The 25481-nt window shown below is 46.5% G+C and overlaps 1 protein-coding gene across 3 annotated transcripts in view; it reads right to left on the reverse strand.

The window, feature by feature from the left end:
• The window catches only part of LOC138672486 (uncharacterized), a 429950-nt gene that overhangs the window by 241270 nt on the left and 163199 nt on the right, over positions 1–25481 (reverse strand). For all 3 annotated transcript variants that reach the window (XM_069760504.1, XM_069760501.1, XM_069760503.1), the window contains exon 2: positions 23727–24056. In XM_069760504.1, coding sequence (XP_069616605.1) covers positions 23727–24056 — 330 coding nt within the window. The remainder of the gene's footprint in view (positions 1–23726; positions 24057–25481) is intronic.

The raw sequence follows: 25481 nt of genomic DNA on the forward strand, positions 1-25481 counted from the left end.
GCCCTGGCGGGACAATCCATCTGCATTGCCATGCTCCCTGCCCATTTTGTGTTTGATTGTAAAGTTGTACTCCTGGAGGGCAAGGCTCCAGCATAGCAACCTTCCGTTGGTTCCACACATGGCTTGTAGCCAGCGCAGAGCGTGGTGGTCCGTCACCACAGTGAAGGTGCAACCGTACAGGTAGGGCTGCAAACATTGCAGGGCACAGACTATGGCCAGGCACTCCTTCTTGATGGTGGAATAGGCCACCTCACTTGGCAGAAGTTTCCGGCTCAGGTACAACACAGGGTGCTTGTGGTTCCCTGGCTGAGCACAGCACCGAGATCAAAGTCTCTGGCGTTGGTCTGCACCAAGAACGGTCAACTGCTGTTGACTGCTTTCAACACAGGAGTGTTGCACAGGGTTGTTTTCAATGCCTGGAAGGCCCCCTCACAGCCATCGGTCCAGTCGACTATGTGGGGTAGCTCCTTCCTGGTGAGGTCCGTCAAGGATTTTTCCAGGCTACTATAGTTCTTTACGAAGCGCCTATAGTACCCTGCATTGCCCAGGAAGGACATCACTTGTTTTTTGGTCCTGGGGGGTGGACCAGGACACAATCGCATCCACTTTCCCAGGCTCTGGCTTTATGGACTTCACACCTACCCGGAGCCCCTGGTAGTGGACCTCTCTCATGCCCATCTGGCACTTTCCCGGCTTGATGGCCAGACCGGTTTGGTGAATTCACCTGAGCACCTCCTGGAGATGCTGCTGCAGGTGTTCATCTCAGGAGGAACTGAAGATGGCAATGTCATCCAGGTACGCCACCGCGTACTTCTCCAGTCCCTGAAGCAGGTAGTTCCCCGAGTTCACCTGGCTGAGCACAGCACCGAGGTCAAACTCTCTGGCGTCGGTCTGCACCAAGAACGGTCGACCGTTGTCAACTGCTTTCAACACAGGAGTATTGCACAGGGCTGTTTTCAATGCCTGGAAGGCCCCCTCACAGCCATCGGTCCAGTCGACTTTGTGGGGTAGCTCCTTCCTGGTGAGGTCCGTCAAGGGTTTTGCCAGGCTACTATAGTTCTTTACGAAGTGCCTATAGTACCCTGCAGTGCCCAGGAAGGACATCACCTGTTTCTTGGTCCTGGGGGGTGGACCAGGACACGATCGCATCCACTTTCCCAGGCTCTGGCTTTGTGGACTTCCCACCTACCCGGAGCCCCAGGTAGTGGACCTCTCTCATGCCCATCTGGCACTTTTCCAGCTTGATGGCCAGAGCAGCTTGGTGAATTCGCCTGAGCACCTCCTGGAGATGCTGCAGGTGTTCATCTCAGAAATAACTGAAGATGGCTATGTCATCCAGATACGCCACCACGTACTTCTCCAGTCCCTGAAGCAGGTGGTTGACTATCCACTGGAAAGTGGCAGGGGCATCCATCATGCTGAAGGGCATGACCGTGGACTCGTACAGTCCAAAGGGTGTGATAAAGGCAGACTTCTCCTGTGCCTCAGTGCTCAGGGGAATCTGCCAGTATGCTCGACTCAGATCCATTATGGTCAGATATTTTGTGCCAGCTAAGCGCTCAAGCAGCTCCTCGATGCGCGGCATTGGGTGTGCGTCAGAGGCTGTGATGGCATTGAGCCCCCTGTAGTCCATGCAGAACCGGGTAGTTCGATCCTTCTTTGGCACGAGAACTACAGGTGAGGCCCACGAGCTCTTTGACCGTTGAATCACCCCCAGCTGTAACATCTCATCGATCTCCTGGCGCATAACCTGCTGCACCTCGTCAGAGATCCAATAGGGTGTTCACCGTAGTGGGGTATGATTCCCGGTGTCCACCTCGTGGACCGCTAACACAGTCCGTTCAGGTGGGTTGGAGAACACGGCCCGGAAGGGTTCCAGTGTAGTCCGCAACTGCGACCGCTTGGGTTCGGTTAACAAGGTGCTTATCTCCAATTCCTCAATGGACCCAACGGCCATGGCTTGGGCCAGCTTGTCCAGGAGGGGATCTCCCTCCCTGTCTTAGGGCAGGCTGCAGACCAGTAGGATGTAAGCTTCACGTTCGCGATGAACCTTCATCATGTTGATGTGAAAGGCCTTTCGCCTACCTGGAGCGTGGTCAAGCGTGACCACGTAGATGACTTGGTAGAGCTGTTGGTGGACGACGTACGGGCCTTCCCAGGCTGCCTGAAGCTTATCCTTTAGTACGGGGACCAGCACCCACACCTTTTGACTCACCTGGTAGGTCCGCTCCCGAGTGTTTTGGTCGTACCAGTGCTTCTGATCAGCCTGTGCCTGCATCATGTTGTCATGCACCAACTGCGTCAAGGTCTGCATTTTGTCACGGGAGTGCATGACATACTCCACTATGGACACTTCAGAAGGGTTCGGCTCCTCTTCCCAGGATTCCCTTACCAACTCAAGGGGTCCCCGGACTCGCCTGCCGTACAGGAGTTCGAAGGAGGAGAACCCCGTCGAGGCCTGGGGAACCTCTCGGTAAGAGAATAGCAGGTGTGGGTTGTACCACTCCCAATCGCGTCCTTGAGTCTCAACCAACATGCGTAGCATCTGTTTGAGAGTACCATTGAAGCGTTCACACAAGCCATTGGTCTATGGGTGATACGCACTCGATACCAGACGCTTCACCTTCATTTTCTTATAGAGAGCCTCCATTAGGCGAGACACGAATTGGGTCCCTTGATCGGTAAGCATCTCCCTGGGAACTCCTACCCGTGAAAAGATGACCAACACTGCTTCTGCCACCTTATCTGCCCTGGTTGCGGACAGAGCCACTGCCTCTGGGTACTGGGTAGCATAGTCTACCACAGTGAGGATGTATTGCTTTCCAGAGCTGCTGGGGACGGCCAGCGGGCCCACAATGTCCACCGCGATCCTCTGGAAAGGCTCCTCTATCACTGGCAAAGATATCAGGGGAGCCTTAAGAGCAGGCTCTGCTTTCCCCACTCTTTGGCAGGTGATACAGGAGCGGAAGTAGTTTGTCACATCTGTCCCCATCTTGGGCCAATAGAAGTGTTGAGACAGGCGGGCCTTAGTTTTGCTGATCCCCAAGTGTTCAGTGAGCAGGATCTCATGGGCAATCTGCAACAACTCACTCCTGATTTGGTGTGGGATGACCAGCTGTCTTTCCCTCAACCACTCCTTTTGGGATTTTCCGGGTACTGTCTCACGGTACAACCTCCCTCGTTCCCAGAACACCCTCTCCTTATCAGTCACGGAGGTGGGCGTCAAGGCGAGGTGTCTCAAATTCTCCAGGCTCGCATCTGAGTGCAGAGCGGCCTGGAACTCCTGGCTAGGGGCAGCCAGAAGCGACGTCAGGGTCCCTTCCTCACGGGAACCCTCTGGGACCTGCTCTTGGTCCATCTCTGGTCCTGTCACGCCTGTGACGGAGGAGGGTCCAGAAAGCAGAACGTTATCTGTGTTCCGGGCACTCTGACTGCGGGTGACAGCAGCTATGTGAGCTGTCTACCTGGGGATTTCTACAGACTCGTCAGCCAGCGCTGCTATGGGTACTACCTCCTCATCCACCCCCATTACCTCAGGGGCAGTGCTACTTATGGGGCAGTTACCTTCTGTAACGGGGTCTACCAAGCTGTGGAACCTCTTTCAGTACCACCCCGTGTTTCAGGAAGTCCACTCTGCTTTGGCTGGAGTCTGAATGAAGGACGCTGGCTGGAGTTCCTTGATTACCTGGGAGCATATAAAATATCACTACTTCTCCACGTATTTCCAGTCTCACAACACTTTATTCACAGGACACAGAATAAACACTATTGTTTCAGGACTAGTAAACACTGAGCTTGTTCTCCAAAACTTTTTTGCGCCAAGTTCTCGCAAGAACTGTGCAAGTTTTTAGTGAGAGGAATGACTGCTCAAACCCGATCACTAATGCTCTATTGTCCCACCGCTGCCACCGATATGTCACGGATCCCACCAGATATGTCAGGGATCCCACCAATCTGTCATGGTTCACAGGGAAGATACCTTTATCATCCCCACCACTCACACCATTTGTCAAGAACCGGGGTTGTTTGGTTGCCCCTTGTTCCTTCTGAAGGTGATTTATCTATATCCCATCTCCCAGTTCCGGTTTGGGACTTGTAGCTCTCTGGCACCCCCCTTACCATCAGGTCAGTCAGGGTACTGCACCTAGGGTAGTTAGTCGTCAGAAAGGCTGCCTGCTATGTACTGGCTATTGGGCACGCTGCAGCGAGGGTGATTGTTATGACCTGGTGGTTAGGAGCACCCGGCACGACCTGATAGTTAAACTGACACAAGACAAGCTCTGGGATGTGGGAGCTCTGCTGACCGCAACCCCTAATCCTATCACACACACTAGAAATAGCCGTGGAGCGTTCCTGACTCTCCCTAGACGCCTCTTCACAGCCTAAGAGCTAGCTAGCCCTATAGATAGAAAATAAAGCCTACCTTGCCTCATAGAAATTCCCCAAAGGCAAAGGCAGCCCCCCACATATATTGACTGTGAGTTAAGATGACGTCACAAACATAGAAATGAAACAGATTTCAGCAAAGGGAGGCCAGACTTACTAAACAGACAGAGGACAGGAAAGGTATCTTTGCGGTCTGCACAAAAAACTACAAAAGACCACGCAGAGTGCGCAAAAAGACCTCCGCACCGACTAACGGTGCGGAGATGCCACTCTGCATCCCAGAGCTTCCAGCTAGCAAGACAAAATCATGATATCCAGCTGGACAAGGAAACAATGAACAAATAATAACTAGCAGGAACTTAGCTTCTGCTGGAATAGACAGGTCACCAGAAAGATCCAAGAGCGAACTGAACCAATGCAGGAACATTGACAGCTGGCATGGAGTAACGATCTGAGTGGAGTTAAATAGAGCAGCCAACCACAGGATAAACCACGTCACCTGTGTAAGGAACCTCAGAAGCAGCAGCTCCACTCACAGCCACCAGAGGGAGTCCATAGACAGAACTTGCCGAAGTACCATTCACGACCACAGGAGGGAGCTCGACAACAGAATTCACAACAGTACCCCCCCCTTGAGGAGGGGTCACCGAACCCTCATCAGAGCCCCCAGGCCGATCAGGATGAGCCAAATGAAAGGCACGAACTAGATCGGCAGCATGAACATCAGAGGCAAAAACCCAGGAATTATCTTCCTGACGATAACCCTTCCACTAGACCAGGTACTGGAGTTTCCGTCTCGAAACACGAGAATCCAAAATCTTCTCCACCACATACTCCAACTCCCCCTCAACCAACACCGGGGCAGGAGGATCAACGGAGGGAACCATAGGCGCCACGTATCTCCGCAACAACGACATATGGAACACATTATGGATGGCAAAAGAAGATGGAAGGTCCAAACGAAATGACACAGGATTAAGAACTTCAGAAATCTTATATGGCCCAATGAAACGAGGCTTAAACTTAGGAGAGGAAACCTTCATAGGAACATGACGAGATGACAACCAAACCAAATCCCCAACACGAAGTCGGGGACCAACACAGCGCCGGCGGTTAGCGAAACGTTGAGCCTTCTCCTGGGACAATGTCAAATTGTCCACCACATGAGTCCAAATTTGCTGCAACCTGTCCACCACAGTATCCACACCAGGACAGTCCGAAGGCTCAACCTGCCCTGAAGAGAAACGAGGATGGAAACCAGAATTACAGAAAAAAGGAGAAACCAAAGTAGCCGAGCTGGCCCGATTATTAAGGGCGAACTCAGCCAAAAGCAAGAAGGACACCCAATCATCCTGATCAGCAGAAACAAAGCATCTCAGATATGTTTCCAAAGTCTGATTAGTTCGTTAGGTTTGGCCACTAGTCTGAGGATGGAAAGCAGAAGAAAAAGACAAATCAATGCTCATCTTAGCACAAAAGGACCGCCAAAACCTCGAAACAAACTGGGAACCTCTGTCCGAGACGATGTTCTCCAGAATGCCATGCAAATGAACCACATGCTGGAAAAACAATGGCACCAAATCAGAGGAGGAAGGCAATTTAGACAAGGGTACCAAATGGACCATCTTAGAGAAGCGATCACAAACCACCCAAATGACCGACATCCTTTGAGAAACAGGGAGATCAGAAATAAAATCCATGGAAATATGCGTCCAGGGCCTCTTCGGGACCGGCAAGGGCAAAAGCAACCCACTGGCACGAGAACAGCAGGGCTTAGCCCGAGCACAAGTCCCACAGGACTGCACAAAAGAACGCACATCCCGTGACAAAGAAGGCCACCAAAAGGATCTAGCCACCAAATCTCTGGTACCAAAGATTCCAGGATGACCAGCCAACACCGAACAATGAACCTCAGAGATAACTCTACTAGTCCATCTATTAGGAACAAACAGTTTCTCCGTTGGACAACGGTCAGGTCTATCAGCCTGAAACTTCTGCAGCACGCGCCGCAAATCAGGGGAGATGGCAGACAAAATTACCCCCTCTTTAAGAATACCCGCCGGCTCCGGAACACCCGGAGAGTCAGGCACAAAACTCCTTGACAGGGCATCAGCCTTCACATTCTTAGATCCCGGAAGGTATGAAACCACAAAATCAAAACAGGAGAAAAAGAGTGACCAACTGTTATGATAGCAATACAGTGACACAGTGTGCCAGAAATCAGAGCACATACAGTGATCAGACAATAACCAAAAAACAATAGAACGAGCTCTGAGACGTGGAATCTCTGTAGACTGCAAACCTGAACCTATCCTAAACACAACTAAAGGTGGCTGTGGATTGCGCCTGACACTACCTATGCAACTCGGCACAGCCTGAGGAGCTGACTAGCCAGAAGATAGAAACACAAGCCTGACTTGCCTCAGAGAAATACCCCAAAGGAAAAGGCAGCCCCCCACATAAAATGACTGTTAGCAAGATGAAAAGACAAACGTAGGGATGAAATAGATTCAGCAAAGTGAGGCCCGATATTCTAGATAGAGCGAGGATAGCAAAGAGAACTTTGCAGTCTACAAAAAACCCTAAAGCAAAAAACCACGCAAAGGGGGCAAAAAGACCCACCGTGCCGAACTAACGGCACGGCGGTACACCCTTTGCGTCTCAGAGCTTCCAGCAAAACGAATAGACAAGCTGGACAGAAAAAGTAGCAACAAAAGCAAAGAAGCACTTATCTAAGCAGAGCTGCAGGCCACAGGAAAACTCCAGGGGCTCAGATCCAACACTGGAACATTGACAAGGAGCAAGGAAGACAGAATCAGGCGGAGTTAAATAACAAAGAAGCCAACGAGCTCACCAGAACACCTGAGGGAGGAAGCTCAGAAGCCGCAGTACCACTTGTGACCACAGGAGTGAATTCAGCCACAGAATTCACAACAGTACCCCCCCCCCCTTGAGGAGGGGTCACCGAACCCTCACCAGAGCCCCCAGGCTGACCAGGATGAGCCACATGAAAGGCACGAACAAGATCTGGAGCATGGACATCAGAGGCAAAAACCCAGGAATTATCTTCCTGAGCATAACCCTTCCATTTAACCAGATACTGGAGTTTCCGTCTAGAAACACGAGAATCCAAAATTTTCTCCACAATATACTCCAATTCCCCCTCCACCAAAACCGGGGCAGGAGGCTCAACAGAAGGAACCATAGGTGCCACGTATCTCCGCAACAACGACCTATGGAATACATTATGTATGGAAAAGGAGTCTGGGAGGGTCAAACGAAAAGACACAGGATTGAGAATCTCAGAAATCCTATACGGACCAATAAAACGAGGTTTAAATTTAGGAGAGGAAACCTTCATAGGAATATGACGAGAAGATAACCAAACCAGATCCCCAACACGAAGTCGGGGACCGACACGGCGTCTGCGATTAGCGAAAAGTTGAGCCTTCTCCTGGGACAAGGTCAAATTGTCCACTACCTGAGTCCAGATCTGCTGCAACCTGTCCACCACAGAATCCACACCAGGACAGTCCGAAGACTCAACCTGTCCTGAAGAGAAACGAGGATGGAACCCAGAATTGCAGGAAAATGGAGAGACCAAGGTAGCCGAGCTGGCCCGATTATTAAGGGCGAACTCAGCCAACGGCAAAAAGGACACCCAATCATCCTGGTCTGCAGAAACAAAACATCTCAGATATGTTTCCAAGGTCTGATTGGTTCGTTCGGTCTGGCCATCAGTCTGAGGATGGAAAGCCGAGGAAAAAGATAGGTCAATGCCCATCCTACCACAAAAGGCTCGCCAAAACCTTGAAACAAACTGGGAACCTCTGTCAGAAACAATATTCTCAGGAATGCCATGCAAACGAACCACATGCTGGAAGAACAAAGGCACCAAATCAGAGGAGGAAGGCAATTTAACCAAGGGCACCAGATGGACCATTTTAGAAAAGCGATCACAGACCACCCAAATGACTGACATCTTTTGAGAAACGGGAAGGTCAGAAATGAAATCCATCGAAATATGTGTCCAAGGCCTCTTTGGGACCGGCAAGGGCAAAAGCAACCCACTGGCACGTGAACAGCAGGGCTTAGCCCTAGCACAAATCCCACAGGACTGCACAAAAGTACGTACATCCCGTGACAGAGATGGCCACCAGAAGGATCTAGCCACTAAGTCTCTGGTACCAAAGATTCCAGGATGACCAGCCAACACCGAACAATGAAGTTCAGAGATAACTTTACTAGTCCACCTATCAGGGACGAACAGTTTCTCCGCCGGACAACGATCAGGTTTATTCGCCTGAAATTTTTGCAACACTCGCCGCAAATCAGGGGAGATGGCAGACACAATGACTCCTTCCTTGAGGATACTCGCCGGCTCAGATGAACCCGGAGAGTCGGGCACAAAACTCCTAGACAGAGCATCCGCCTTCACATTTTTAGAGCCCGGAAGGTACGAAATCACAAAATTGAAGCGGGCAAAAAATAACGACCAACGGGCCTGTCTAGGATTCAAGCGATTGGCAGACTCGAGATAAGTAAGGTTCTTATGATCAGTCAATACCACCACGCGATGCTTAGCTCCTTCAAGCCAATGACGCCATTCCTCGAATGCCCACTTCATGGCCAGCAACTCTCGGTTGCCCACATCATAATTACGCTCAGCAGCCGAAAACTTCCTGGAAAAGAAAGCACATGGTTTCAACACTGAGCAACCAGAACCTCTCTGTGACAAAACTGCCCCTGCTCCAATCTCAGAAGCATCAACCTCGACCTGGAACGGAAGAGAAACATCTGGTTGACACAACACAGGGGCAGAACAAAAACGACGCTTCAACTCCTGAAAAGCTTCCACAGCAGCAGAAGACCAATTAACCAAATCAGCACCCTTCTTGGTCAAATCGGTCAATGGTTTGGCAATGCTAGAAAAATTACAGATGAAGCGACGATAAAAATTAGCAAAGCCCAGGAATTTTTGCAGACTTTTCAGAGATGTCGGCTGAGTCCAATCCTGGATGGCTTGGACCTTAACCGGATCCATCTCGATAGTAGAAGGGGAAAAGATGAACCCCAAAAATGAAACTTTCTGCACACCGAAGAGACACTTTGATCCCTTCACAAACAAAGAATTAGCACGCAGGACCTGGAAAACCATTCTGACCTGCTTCACATGAGAGTCCCAATCATCTGAGAAGATCAAAATGTCATCCAAGTAAACAATCAGGAATTTATCCAGATACTCACGGAAGATGTCATGCATAAAAGACTGAAACACAGATGGAGCATTGGCAAGTCCGAACGGCATCACTAGATACTCAAAATGACCCTCGGGCGTATTAAATGCAGTTTTCCATTCATCTCCTTGCCTGATTCTCACCAGATTATACGCACCACGAAGATCTATCTTAGTGAACCAACTAGCCCCCTTAATCCGAGCAAACAAGTCAGATAACAATGGCAAGGGATACTGAAATTTAACTGTGATCTTATTAAGAAGGCGGTAATCAATACACGGTCTCAGCGAACCATCCTTCTTGGCTACAAAAAAGAACCCTGCTCCCAGTGGTGATGACGATGGACGAATATGTCCCTTCTCCAGGGATTCCTTCACATAACTGCGCATAGCGGCGTGTTCAGGCACGGATAAATTAAATAATCGACCTTTAGGGAATTTACTACCAGGAATCAAATTGATAGCACAATCACAATCCCTATGCGGAGGTAGGGCATCGGACTTGGGCTTTTCAAATACATCCTGATAATCAGACAAGAACTCTGGGACCTCAGAAGGAGTGGATGACGAAATAGACAAAAATGGAACATCACCATGTACCCCCTGACAACTCCAGCTGGATACCGACATAGAGTTCCAATCCAATACAGGATTATGGGTTTGCAGCCATGGCAACCCCAACACGACCACATCATGCAGATTATGTAGCACCAGAAAGCGAATAACTTCCTGATGTGCAGGAGCCATGCACATGGTCAGCTGGGTCCAATACTGAGGTTTATTCTTGGCCAAAGGTGTAGCATCAATTCCTCTCAACGGAATAGGACACCGCAAAGGCTCCAAGAAAAATCCACAACGTTTAGCATAATCCAAATCCATCAGATTCAGGGCAGCGCCTGAATCCACAAACGCCATGACAGAATACGATGACAAAGAGCATATCAAGGTAATGGACAGAAGGAATTTGGATTGTACAGTACCAATGACGGCAGACCTATCGAACCGCTTAGTGCGCTTAGGACAATCAGAAATAGCATGAGTGGAATCACCACAGTAGAAACACAGACCATTCAGGCGTCTGTGTTCTTGCCGTTCAACTCTGGTCATAGTCCTATCGCACTGCATAGGGTCAGGGGTATTCTTAGATAATACCGCCAAATGGTGCACAGATTTACGCTCGCGCAAGCGTCGACCGATCTGAATGGCCAAAGACATAGACTCATTCAAACCAGCAGGCATAGGAAAACCCACCATGACATCCTTAAGAGCCTCAGAGAGACCCTTTCTGAACAAAGCTGCCAGCGCAGATTCATTCCACAGAGTGAGTACTGACCACTTCCTAAATTTCTGACAATATACTTCTATATCATCCTGACCCTGGCACAAAGCCAGCAAATTCTTCTCAGCCTGATCCACTGAATTAGGCTCATCGTAAAGTAATCCGAGCGCCAGGAAAAACGCATTTACATTACTCAATGCAGGGTCTCCTGGCGCAAGAGAAAATGCCCAGTCCTGAGGGTCGCCGCGCAAAAAAGAAATAATAATCAAAACCTGTTGAATAGGATTACCAGAAGAATGAGGTTTCAAGGCCAGAAATAGCTTACAATTATTTTTGAAATTAAGAAACTTAGTTCTATCACCAAAAAAACAAATCAGGAATAGGAATTCTTGGTTCTAACATAGATTTCTGATCAATAGTATCTTGAATCCTTTGTACATTTGTAACGAGATTATCCATTGAAGAGCACAGACCCTGAATATCCATGTCCACACCTGTGTCCTGAAACACCCAAATGTCTAGGGGAAAAAAAAAAAAAATGATGTCAGAACTTCTTTTTTCCCTCTATTGAGAATCATTAGGTAGGCTCCTTGTACTGTTATGATAGCAATCCAGTGACACAGTGTGCCAGAAATCAGAGCACATACAGTGATCAGACAATAACCAAAAAACAATAGAACGAGCTCTGAGACGTGGAATCTCTGTAGACTGCAAACCTGAACCTATCCTAAACACAACTAAAGGTGGCTGTGGATTGCGCCTGACACTACCTATGCAACTCGGCACAGCCTGAGGAGCTGACTAGCCAGAAGATAGAAACACAAGCCTGACTTGCCTCAGAGAAATACCCCAAAGGAAAAGGCAGCCCCCCACATAAAATGACTGTTAGCAAGATGAAAAGACAAACGTAGGGATGAAATAGATTCAGCAAAGTGAGGCCCGATATTCTAGATAGAGCGAGGATAGCAAAGAGAACTTTGCAGTCTACAAAAAACCCTAAAGCAAAAAACCACGCAAAGGGGGCAAAAAGACCCACCGTGCCGAACTAACGGCACGGCGGTACACCCTTTGCGTCTCAGAGCTTCCAGCAAAACGAATAGACAAGCTGGACAGAAAAAGTAGCAACAAAAGCAAAGAAGCACTTATCTAAGCAGAGCTGCAGGCCACAGGAAAAATCCAGGGGCTCAGATCCAACACTGGAACATTGACAAGGAGCAAGGAAGACAGAATCAGGCGGAGTTAAATAACAAAGAAGCCAACGAGCTCACCAGAACACCTGAGGGAGGAAGCTCAGAAGCCGCAGTACCACTTGTGACCACAGGAGTGAATTCAGCCACAGAATTCACAACACCATCGAGCCTGTCTAGGATTCAACCGTTTGGCAGACTCGAGATAAGTCAAATTCTTGTGATCCGTCAAGACCACCACGCGATGTTTAGCTCCTTCAAGCCAATGTCGCCACTCCTGGAATGCCCCCCAAAGAAGGCACATGGTTTCATCACCGAACCATCAGAACTTCTTTGCGACAAAACAGCCCCTGCTCCAATCTCAGAAGCATCAACCTCGACCTGAAACGGGAGCGAAACATCTGGCTGGCACAACACAGGGGCAGAAGAAAAACGACGCTTCATCTCCTGAAAAGCCTCTACAGCCGCAGAAGACCAATTGACCACATCAGCACCCTTCTTGGTCAAATCAGTCAACGGTTTAGCAATACTAGAAAAATTAGCGATGAAGCGACGGTAAAAATTAGCAAAGACCAGGAACTTCTGCAGGCTCTTCACAGATATCGGCTGAGTCCAATCATAAATGGCCTGAACTTTAACAGGGTCCATCTAGATAGTAGAAGGGGAAAAAATGAAACCCAAAAATGAAACCTTCTGAACTCCAAAGAGACACTTTGACCCCTTCACAAACAAGGAATTCGCACAAAGGACCTGGAACACCATTCTGACCTGCTTCACATGAGACTCCCAATCATCCGAAAAGACCAAAATGTCACCCAAATATACAATCATGAATCTATCCAGGTACTCTCGGAAGATGTCATGCATAAAGGACTGAAACACAGATGGAGCATTAGAAAGCCCGAATGGAATAACCAGGTACTCAAAATGGCCCTCGGGCGTATTAAATGCTGTTTTTCATTCATTGCCCTGTTTAATTCGCACAAGATTATACGCCCCTCGAAGATCTATCTTGGTGAACCAACTAGCCCCCTTAATACGAGCAAGCAAATCAGACAGCAGTGGCAAAGGATACTGAAATTTGACTGTGATCTTATTAGGAAGGCGGTAATCAATACAAGGTCTCAAAGAGCCATCCTTCTTGGCCACAAAAAAAGAACCCTGCTCCCAACAGTGATGACGACGGGCGAATATGACCTTTCTCCAAGGATTCCTTTATATAACTCCGCGTAGCGGCGTGCTCTGGCACAGATAAATTAAACAGTCGGCCCTTAGGAAACTTACTACCAGGAATCAAATTAATAGCACAATCGCAATCCCTATGAGGAGGTAGGGCACCAGATTTGGGCTCTTCAAATACATCCCGGTAATGTGATAAAAACTCAGGGACTTCAGAAGGAGTGGAAGGCGAAATTGACAACAATGGAACATCACCATGTACCCCCTGACAACCCCAGGCGGACACAGACATAGATTTCCAATCCAACACTGGATTATGGACCTGTAGCCATGGCAACCCCAAAACGACCACATCATGCAGATTATGCAACACCAAAAAGCGAATATCCTCCTGATGTGCAGGAGCCATGCACATGGTCAATTGAGTCCAGTACTGAGGCTTATTCTTGGCTAAAGGCGTAGCATCAATTCCTCTCAATGGAATAGGATACTGCAAGGGCTCCAAGAAAAAACCACAGCGCCTGGCAAACTCCAAGTCCATCAAATTCAGGGCAGCGCCTGAATCCACAAATGCCAGAACAGAATAGGACGACAGAGAGCAAATCAGAGTAACGGACAAAAGAAATTTAGACTGTACCGTACCAATGGTAGCAGACCTAGCGAACCACTTAGTGCGCTTAGGACAATCGGAGATAGCATGAGTGGATTCACCACAGTAAAAACACAGCCCATTCCGACGTCTGTGTTCTTGCCGTTCAGCTCTGATCAAAGTCCTATCACACTGCATAGGCTCTGGCCTATGCTCAGAGAATACCGCCAAATGGTGCACAGCTTTGCGCTCACGCAAGCGCCGATCGATCTGAATGGCCAAGGACATAGACTCATTCAGACCAGCAGGCGTGGAAAATCCCACCATGACATCCTTAAGGGCTTCAGAAAGACCCTTTCTGAAAATTGCCGCCAAGGCACAGTCATTCCACTGAGTAAGCACAGACCACTTTCTAAACTTCTGACAGTACACCTCCGCTTCATCCTGACCCTGACACAAAGCCAGCAAGATTTTCTCTGCCTGATCCACTGAATTTGGTTCATCATAAAGCAATCCAAGCGCCAGAAAAAACGCATCAACATCACGCAATGCAGGATCTCCTGGCGCAAGGGAAAATGCCCAGTCTTGAGGGTCACCACGCAACAAAGAAATAATGATTTTTACTTGTTGGACGGGGTCACCAGAGGAGCGTGGTTTCAAAGCTAGAAACAGTTTACAATTATTTTTGAAATTCAAGAACTTAGATCTATCCCCAGAAAATAAATCAGGAATAGGAATTCTAGGCTCTAACATCAGATTCTGAACCACAAAATCTTGAATGTTTTGAACCCTTGCAGTGAGATGATCCACACAAGAGGACAGACCTTGAATGTCCATATCTACACCTGTGTCCTGAACCACCCAAAGGTCTAGGGGAAAAGAAAGACAAAACACAGTGCAAAGAAAAAAAAAATGGTCTCAGAACTTCTCTTATCCCTCTATTGAGATGCATTAATACTTTGGGCCAGCTGTACTGTTATGACCTGGTGGTTAGGAGCACCCGGCACGACCTGATAGTTAAACTGACACAAGACAAGCTCTGGGATGTGGGAACTCTGCTGACCGCAACCCCTAATCCTATCACACACACTAGAAATAGCCGTGGAGCGTTCCTGACTCTCCCTAGATGCCTCTTCACAGCCTAAGAGCTAGCTAGCCCTAGAGATAGAAAATAAAGCCTACCTTGCCTCAGAGAAATTCCCCAAAGGCAAAGGAAGCCCCCCACATATATTGACTGTGAGTTAAGATGAAGTCACAAACATAGAAATGAAACAGATTTCAGCAAAGGGAGGCCAGACTTACTAAACAGACAGAGGATAGGAAAGGTATATTTGCGGTCAGCACAAAAAACTACAAAAGACCACGCAGAGTGCGCAAAAAGACCTCCGCACCGACTAATGGTGCGGAGATGCCACTCTGCATCCCAGAGCTTCCAGCTAGCAAGACAAAATCATGATATCCAGCTGGACAAGGAAACAATGAACAAATAATAACTAGCAGGAACTTAGCTTCTGCTGGAATAGACAGGTCACCAGAAAGATCCAAGAGCGAACTGAACCAATGCAGGAACATTGACAGCTGGCATGGAGTAACGATCTGAGTGGAGTTAAATAGAGCAGCCAACCACAGGATAAACCACGTCACCTGTGTAAGGAACCTCAGAAGCAGCAGCTCCACTCACAGCCACCAGAGGGAGTCCATAGACAGAACTCGCCGAAGTACCATTCACGACCACAGGAGGGAGCTCGACAACAGAATTCACAACAGGTGATATAACTACTCCCACACAGGCGGGAACAATAATTATCAATGCCGCCGGTCGCTGCAATGATGCCCAATTGCACAGGACAAAATATGCTGCCACCAGCTCTGATTCTCTTATTTGTTAACGGGTCTGGAGCCAATCCAAATCAGTAGCGTAATTCACCTCAGAGGACACGACAGTTCGCTATAGAACAAGGAGAGACAAGCTAATAAATTGTAGATTTTACCCCCAAAAAAGGTAGGCAGTGTTTACAAAGTATAAAAAGATATTATAATGGAGACATTAACATATGTACAATACAATTACAAATAAAAAAAGGATTAAAACTGAAAAAAGAACACTCGTCGTTCAGATCATTTCCCCTCCTGGTTGCCCATGTGCTCAGGAGACACATCAAGATGCATGCGTAACAACCCTGCCGGCATCACTGCATGGCTTTCCATCCCCCACCGGCCTGATACATCAACTCACCCTGGGCCAGGCTGTGAGTTCTGTCTGCTGCCGGCTCCATGCCGTGTGCCTCATGGCTGCTCGCTCTGTGTACACTTCCTGGCTGTGTGCATAGGGGGGCAGCGCTGGCAAATCCAGATTCTTATTGAGACTGCGTGTACCTCCCTATGGTGTCCCTGGCCAATTGCCTAGAGGCCTCTGATACTTAAGCCGTCCTCACCCATTAGAGGATCCCTGAGCAAACAATTTCCCTCAATTTTTGCTACTGAGCTGCCAGGTCGTGTTCTGTTTCCTGGCTCTGAAGGCTGCAATATGCAGGCCTATCTGTGTCTAGTTCTAGTATCCGTGTCTGTTCCTGTCTGAACTCTGGTCTATGTCCGTTCCTGTTGTTTCTTTGTGTGTTTTCCATTCCCACTCTGCTGTGTGTACATCTGTATTCACTTCTTTGCTCGCCACTATCCTTGGCTCTGCACTTCTCTGCTCTGTTCGCCAATACCTGTGGCTCTGCACCTCTCTGCTCTCGGCTTTGCTCTGCACTTGGCTCTACACTCTGTGGCTTTGCTCTGCTCTCGGCTCTACACTCTGTGACTTTGCTCTGCTCTCGGCTCTGCACTCTGTAGCTTTACTCTGCTCTCGGCTCTGCACTCTGTGGCTTTCCTCTGCTCTCAGCTCTGCACTCTGTGGCTTTGCTCTGCACTCTGTGGCTTAGCTCTGCTCTCAGATCTGCACTCTGTGGTTTCGTTTTGCTCTCGGCTCTGCACTCTGCGGCTCCGCTCTAGTGCTCCGCTCCTTGCGGTTCTGCCTTGTTCCGCTCCTACGTTTCTGCTCCTATCTGAACAGGTTCCAACCTGTTTCCATTTACTCTTCTGTCTGAACAGGTTCCTATATACTCTCCTGTCTGAACAGGTTCCTACCTGTTCTGCTATAATCTCTTGTCAGAACAGGTTCCTAGCTGTTTCCATATACAAAGTATATATTCCGGTACCTACCTGACCTGCCAGAGTTCCAGCCCTGTCTGCCAGTCCTGCCAATGTGCCAGCCGTGCCCGTCTGTCTGCCAGAGTGTCCGCCATGTCCACCTGCCTGCCAGTGTCTGTCATGCCCGATTGCCCGCCAGTGTTTTTGCAGTACCTGTCTGCCTGTAAGTGTCACAGCCATGCCTGCCTGTGTCCTGTCCCCCAGTGGGATCAGCAGATACAGCCAGACACCACCCTGGAGTGGTACCTGGTAGCCACCTGCCACACAAGTCTGACCTCACCATCAGAGGCTCCAGCGAACACCTAGGAAGCTACTTAGTTATGCCCCTTCCAGGGTAGTCTGGTCAGCGGTCCAGTGGGGCCACACCCCCAGATGCCCGCGCCAACCAGTCAGGGTGCGAACGTTACAGCATGTCACATCTATAGAGCAACTAGCCCCCGGACAAAAGACACTGAAGACTGCTGCTTCACACAGATATTTCCTAGCCTAAGACCCAGGGACTCCCCCTGTGGTGACATCACTTAGAGGCTGAAACCTCCCCTTTACTTAGACGTAGGCAAACTATTTTTATGCCTAGCTCGCTGCAGGATTCTCATATCTGAAAAACACCCCTGGATCACGAGGTGTGCCATGTCGGGGCGATTCTTTTAACATGGAGCAATTACCTGAGCCGCTTACGAAGAAATCCACTCTTTGCACTCGTTGCGTTTAGTTGCTAGCGCTTTCAGTGAGTGACAGATCTATCGATGGACATCCGAAGTATATAATTCTTATATCTCTAGCACAGATCGGTGCCCATATATATCACTGTAATAGAACAAAGAGATCCCTGTAGTTTGAAAGTGGCTATACCAGTTTTGGCTGGTGTTGGTTGTGAGGAAGGAATGAGTAGTTAAGGGAGACTTGTCTGCTGCAGCTAAAAGCCATAAAACTTCTTCAGTGATTCTAGTGAGGATTTTGAATTACACACATAGGCAGCAGGCAGAGTGAGAAGAGGGGGGGTCGGAATGGCCCACATCCTGTCTGTGCTCAACTTTAAGGACATAGCAGAGCTCAGTGTGCGTGATCATAGACAGTCAAATACCTCATGTGCCTGACATATAATATATACAGACAGCATGACTACAAAGAGGAGCTGTGGATATATAGTATACACAGACACTGTGACTACAGAGGGGAGCTGTGGACATATAGTATATACAGAGTGTGTGACTACAGAGAGAAGCTGTGGATGTATAGTATATACAGACACTGTGACTTCAGAGAGCAGCTGTAGATACAATATATAGTATATGCAGAGTGTGTGACTACAGAGAGGAGCTGTGGATATATAGTATATACAGAGCGTGTGACTACAGAGAGATGTGGATCTATAGTATATATAGAGTATGACTACAGAGGTAAACTGTGGCTATGTATTATATACAGAGCATGTGACTACATAGAGGAGCTGTGGATATATAGTATATACAGAGCGTGCGACTACAGAGAGGAGCTGTGGATATATAGTATATACAGAGTGTGTGACTACAGAGGAGCTGTGGATATATAGTGTATACAGAGTGTGTGACTACAGAGTGGAGCTGTGGAAATATAGTATATACAGAGCGTGTGACTACAGTGTGTGACTACAGAGGAGCTGTGGATATATAGTGTATACAGAGTGTGTGACTACAGAGTGGAGCTGTGGAAATATAGTATATACAGAGCGTGTGACTACATAGAGGAGCTGTGGATATATAGTATATGCAGAGCGTGTGACTACAGAGGAGCTGTGGATATATAGTATATAAAGAGCGTGTGACTACAGAGGAGCTGTGGAAATATAGTATATACAGAGTGTGTGACTACATAGAGGAGCTGTGGATATATAGTATATACAGAGCATGCGACTACAGAGAGGAGCTGTGGATATATAGTATATACAGAGTGTGTGACTACAGAGGAGCTGTGGATATAGTATATAAAGAGCGTGTGACTACAGAGTGGAGCTGTGGAAATATAGTATATAGAGTGTGTGACTACACAGAGGAGCTGTGGATATATAGTATATACAGAGCGTGCGACTACAGAGAGGAGCTGTGGATATATAGTATATACAGAGTGTGTGACTACAGAGGAGCTGTGGATATATAGTATATACAGAGCAAGTGACTACAGAGTGGAGCTGTGGAAATATAGTATATAGAGTGTGTGACTACATAGAGGAGCTGTGGATATATAGTATATACAGAGCGTGTGACTACAAAGAGGAGCTGTGGATATATAGTATATACAGAGCGTGGAGTATGAGCATATGTTGCATGTTTGTAAATACCTGATAAAGAGATCCTTCATCGCTTCCAAGCGTGACATCACTCTTCCCATGAGGAACGCAATGTCACTGTAACAACAAGGAGCCTGGGGTGTTACAATATAGTATATACAGAGCGTGTGACTAAAGAGAGAAGCTGTGGATGTATAGTATATACAGAGAGTGTGACTACAGAGAGGAGCTGTGGATATATAGTGTATACAGAGCGTGTGACTACAGAGGAGCTGTGGATATATAGTATATACAGAGTGTGACTACTAAGAGGAGCTGTGGATATATAGTATATACAGGGCGTGTGACTGCAGAGAAGCTGTGGATATATAATATATACAGAGCATGTGACTACAGAGGAGCTGTGTAAATATATAGTATTTACAGAGCATGTGACTACAGATTGGAGCTGTGGATATATAGTATATACAGAGTGTGACTACAGAGAGGAGCTGTGGATATACAGTATATACAGAGCGTGTGACTACAGAGAGGAGCTGTGGATATACAGTATATACAGAGTGCGACTATAGAGAGGAGCTGTGGATATATAGTATATACAGAGTGTGACTACAGAGAGGAGCTGTGGATATATAGTATATACAGAGTGTGACTACAGAGAGGAGCTGTGGATATATAGTATATACAGAGCATGTGACTACAGAGAGGAGCTGTGTATATATAGTATATACAGAGTGTGACTACAGAGAGGAGCTGTGTATATATAGTATATACAGAGTATGTGAGTACAGAGGAGCTGTGAATATATAGTATATATAGTCTGTGTGACTACAGAGGAGCTGTGGATATATAGTATATAGAGTGTGACTACAGAGAGGAGCTGTGGATATACAGTATATACAGAGCGTGTCTACAGAGAGGAGCTGTGTATATATAGTATATACAGAGTGTGACTATAGAGAGGAGCTGTGGATATATAGTATGTACAGAGTGTGATTACAGAGAGGAGCTGTGGATATATAGTATATACAGAGCATGTGAATACAGAGAGGAGCTGTGTATATATAGTATATACAGAGTGTCACTACAGAGAGGAGCTGTGGATATACAGTATATACAGAGTGCGACTATAGAGAGGAGCTGTGGATATATAGTATATACAGAGTGTGACTACAGAGAGGAGCTGTGGATATATAGTATATACAGAGTGTGACTACAGAGAGGAGCTGTGGATATATAGTATATACAGAGCATGTGACTACAGAGAGGAGCTGTGTATATATAGTATATACAGAGTGTGACTACAGAGAGGAGCTGTGGATATATATAGTATATACAGAGCATGTGACTACAGAGAGGAGCTGTGTATATATAGTATATACAGAGTATGTGAGTACAGAGGAGCTGTGAATATATAGTATATATAGTCCGTGTGACTACAGAGGAGCTGTGGATATATAGTATATAGAGTGTGACTACAGAGAGGAGCTGTGGATATACAGTATATACAGAGCGTGTCTACAGAGAGGAGCTGTGTATATATAGTATATACAGAGTGTGACTATAGAGAGGAGCTGTGGATATATAGTATGTACAGAGTGTGATTACAGAGAGGAGCTGTGGATATATAGTATATACAGAGCATGTGAATACAGAGAGGAGCTGTGTATATATAGTATATACAGAGCATGTGACTACAGAGAGGAGCTGTGTATATATAGTATATACAGAGTGTGACTACAGAGAGGAGCTGTGGATATATAGTATATACAGAGCATGTGACTACAGAGAGGAGCTGTGGATATACAGTATATACAGAGTGTGACTATAGAGAGGAGCTGTGTATATATAGTATATACAGAGTGTGACTACAGAGAGGAGCTGTGGATATATAGTATATACAGAGCATGTGACTACAGAGAGGAGCTGTGTATATATAGTATATACAGAGTGTGACTACAGAGAGGAGCTGTGGATATATAGTATATACAGAGCATGTGACTACAGAGAGGAGCTGTGGATATATAGTATATACAGAGTGTGACTACAGAGAGGAGCTGTGGATATATAGTATATACCGAGTGTGACTACAGAGAGGAGCTGTGGATATATAGTATATACAGAGCATGTGACTACAGAGAGGAGCTGTGTATATATAGTATATACAGAGTGTGACTACAGAGGAGCTGTGGATATATAGTATATACAGAGTGTGACTACAGAGAGGAGCTGTTGATATATAGTATATACAGAGCGTGTGATTACAGAGGGGAGCTGTGGATATATATAGTATATACAGAGAGTGTGACTACAGAGAGGAGCTGTGTATATATAGTATATACAGAGTGTGTGAGTACAGAGGAGCTGTGAATATATAGTATATACAGAGTGTGACTACAGAGAGGAGCTGTGGATATATAGTATATACAGAGCATGTGACTACAGAGAGGAGCTGTGGATATATAGTATATACAGAGTGTGACTACAGAGAGGAGCTGTGGATATATAGTATATACAGAGCATGTGACTACAGAGAGGAGCTGTGGATATATAGTATATACAGAGTGTGACTACAGAGAGGAGCTGTGGATATATAGTATATACCGAGTGTGACTACAGAGAGGAGCTGTGGATATATAGTATATACAGAGCATGTGACTACAGAGAGGAGCTGTGTATATATAGTATATACAGAGTGTGACTACAGAGGAGCTGTGGATATATAGTATATACAGAGTGTGACTACAGAGAGGAGCTGTTGATATATAGTATATACAGAGCGTGTGATTACAGAGGGGAGCTGTGGATATATATAGTATATACAGAGAGTGTGACTACAGAGAGGAGCTGTGTATATATAGTATATACAGAGTGTGTGAGTACAGAGGAGCTGTGAATATATAGTATATATAGTCCGTGTGACTACAGAGGAGCTGTGGATATATAGTATATACAGAGTGTGACTACAGAGAGGAGCTGTGGATATATAGTATATACAGAGCATGTGACTACAGAGAGGAGCTGTGGATATATAGTATATACAGAGTGTGACTATAGAGAGGAGCTGTGTATATATAGTATATACAGAGTGTGACTACAGAGAGGAGCTGTGGATATATAGTATATACAGAGCATGTGACTACAGAGAGGAGCTGTGTATATATAGTATATACAGAGTGTGACTACAGAGAGGAGCTGTGGATATATAGTATATACAGAGCATGTGACTACAGAGAGGAGCTGTGGATATATAGTATATACAGAGTGTGACTACAGAGAGGAGCTGTGGATATATAGTATATACCGAGTGTGACTACAGAGAGGAGCTGTGGATATATAGTATATACAGAGCATGTGACTACAGAGAGGAGCTGTGTATATATAGTATATACAGAGTGTGACTACAGAGGAGCTGTGGATATATAGTATATACAGAGTGTGACTACAGAGAGGAGCTGTTGATATATAGTATATACAGAGCGTGTGATTACAGAGGGGAGCTGTGGATATATATAGTATATACAGAGAGTGTGACTACAGTGAGGAGCTGTGTATATATAGTATATACAGAGTGTGTGAGTACAGAGGAGCTGTGAATATATAGTATATATAGTCCGTGTGACTACAGAGGAGCTGTGGATATATAGTATATACAGAGCGTGTCTACAGAGAGGAGCTGTGGATGTATGGTTTTTGGAATTTGTACTAGAGAGTAACACTAGGAGAGTCATTTGCAGATCACAGATTAATTAACAGCACAATGTCAATTAGCGACTTCTAAGATGAACAGGATATTGTCACAGAGTATAATTGGCGTGGACTTGTGTGACAGAGACGTAATATAACCACTTAGCATTCATGTGTCCTCATCTGGAATATGCAGCTCATTTCTTCATAGTTTTAGGCTGTGTGCACATGTTGCAGATTTTTCGTGTTTTTTTTTTGCTATAAAACGCATACATGATGCATCCCATCATTTAGAATGCATTCTGCAATTTTTGTGCACATGATGCGTTTTTTGCTGCGAAAAAAAAACGCATTGCGGTAAAAAACGCAGCATGTTCATTAATTTTATGGATTTTTTGCGGATTTCCCACTATATTATTGGATTGGGAACCTCCGGAAAAATACGCAAAAAAAGGCAAGAAAAATGTGGTAAAAACGCATGCGGATTTCTTGCAGAAAATGTCCTGTTTTACTCTGGAAATATCTGCAAGAAATCCCGAACATGTGCACATAGCCTTAAGGTTGAAGGTAGACATAAGTCTCTTGAGATCTGTAACATATTTATCCAGAGTAAAAGCAAAAACCCTATGAGGCATATAATAATTTCCCCATCTTTGGAAACAAATTCCTTCCTGACTCCACATACAGCAGTTACGCTCGTTCCCCTGGGGTCATCATCATCTTACCTAGTACAGTGATGTGTAACGTGGTCAGGAATCTTCCATTATCCCCATAATACACCACATTGTACACACAGGAGTCGTTCTTCCCGGCGTCTCTCAGGCTCCAGCACCCGGTGCTATTGTTATAGAGGAGTCTCGGCTTATAGCGATTATAGTGCCACTTATTATCACACCACAGCTCCAGTAGTGGCGTCTCCTCTCCTCCACAGTCTCTGTACAGTTGCAGGACCCCGTCAGTATGAGGACATTTCATGCTGCAGTCAGTGATGTTCGATCCTCTCCGCACATAGACTTCTCCTGATGAGAGGTGTACTGCGGCCAGGATAACGAGACCTGTGTAGACACAAGAGGATGATCGGTTTGTGGGAATTATCCTCCACCTTCCCCAGTTCTTTCACCTCTGCTCACTGTTACCAATATACAGGGAAATCAGAAGAGATAAATGGCGGCCACAATGGGCGATACAGACAGAGGGGTTTTCTGCGATCGGCTACAAAGTAGTAAGTGGCATAAAGAAGCAGCGGTGTTAGGCTACTTTCACATTTGTGTTTAAATCCGCAGTGTTTAATACGCATCCGCAAGGGGTGGAAAAAACGCATATAAACGCGTACAAACGCGTCGTTTTTTAGACCCATGCGGTAAAAAAAAACGCCGCTTTTGTACGCGTTTATATGCGGTTTTTCCTGCGTTTGCGTTTTTTGTGCGCATGATGAGAAATTTCACAAGAGAAAAATCTAGACAACCAGACACCGCCAATGTGACTACTGAGGGCATGTATTATGGGATTTCTTTATATAGACCCCTGAACAGCTGTAATATTCAGATTTTGCTCCTGTATCCTGTGCCATGATGGATCTTCGCATGGAGAGCTTTTATTTCAACCTGGATTTAAGCATCAAGCTGTTTCTTGCCTGTGCTTTTGCTTGGGAGCAAGACAGAAATCGCGAAAGATGGAGAAGGAGACAACGTCGGCGTTTTTGGAGGCACCACATTATCGAACTACGTGAGAGTCGGGGAACCTATCACACGCTGCATGGCGAGCTTAATGCCAACCCGGAAAAATTCCATGAATATACAAGGATGTCGCAAGACTCTTTCCGGGATTTGCTTGCTCGTGTCCAAGGAACCATACGGAGACAGGACACCCAGCTCCGTAGAGGGATTCCACCCGAGGAACGTCTGCTGGTTACATTAAGGTACGTTCCAAATCTAAACCAACGACAGTCCAAATTTTGGGTTTTCTGACATGTATGTTTTGGGTATTTTCCTAGCTTTCTTTAGCGTAAACACACCATAAATAGATTGTAAATTTTTTTTTGTTGATTATTTTCTTCCAGATTTCTGGCAACCGGAGAGAGTTCATCATCCCTCCACTTCCAATACCGGCTTGGAATTTCCACCCTGTCTGGAATAGTTGCAGACACCTGCCGGGCTTTGTGGAATGTTCTCCGGGATGAGTTTATACCCCTACCCACCGAGGACATGTGGCTTGAAATAGCTGAAAAATTCTGGAGTGTGTGTGATTTCCCAAACTGTTTGGGAGCGGTTGATGGAAAGCACATCCGCATTATAAAACCCGCCAGAACAGGATCGGAGTTTTTCAACTATAAAAAATATTTTTCTGTTGTGCTCATGGCAATAGCCGATGCGGATTGTCGCTTCATCGCCGTGGACATTGGAGCTTTTGGCCGTGGCAATGATTCCCAGACTTTCAAGAACTCGAAAATATGGGCCATCGTGTGTATGGCAAAAATTTCA

The sequence above is a fragment of the Ranitomeya imitator genome, chromosome 3, assembly GCF_032444005.1.
Source record: "Ranitomeya imitator isolate aRanImi1 chromosome 3, aRanImi1.pri, whole genome shotgun sequence".
Lineage (NCBI taxonomy): Eukaryota > Metazoa > Chordata > Amphibia > Anura > Dendrobatidae > Ranitomeya > Ranitomeya imitator.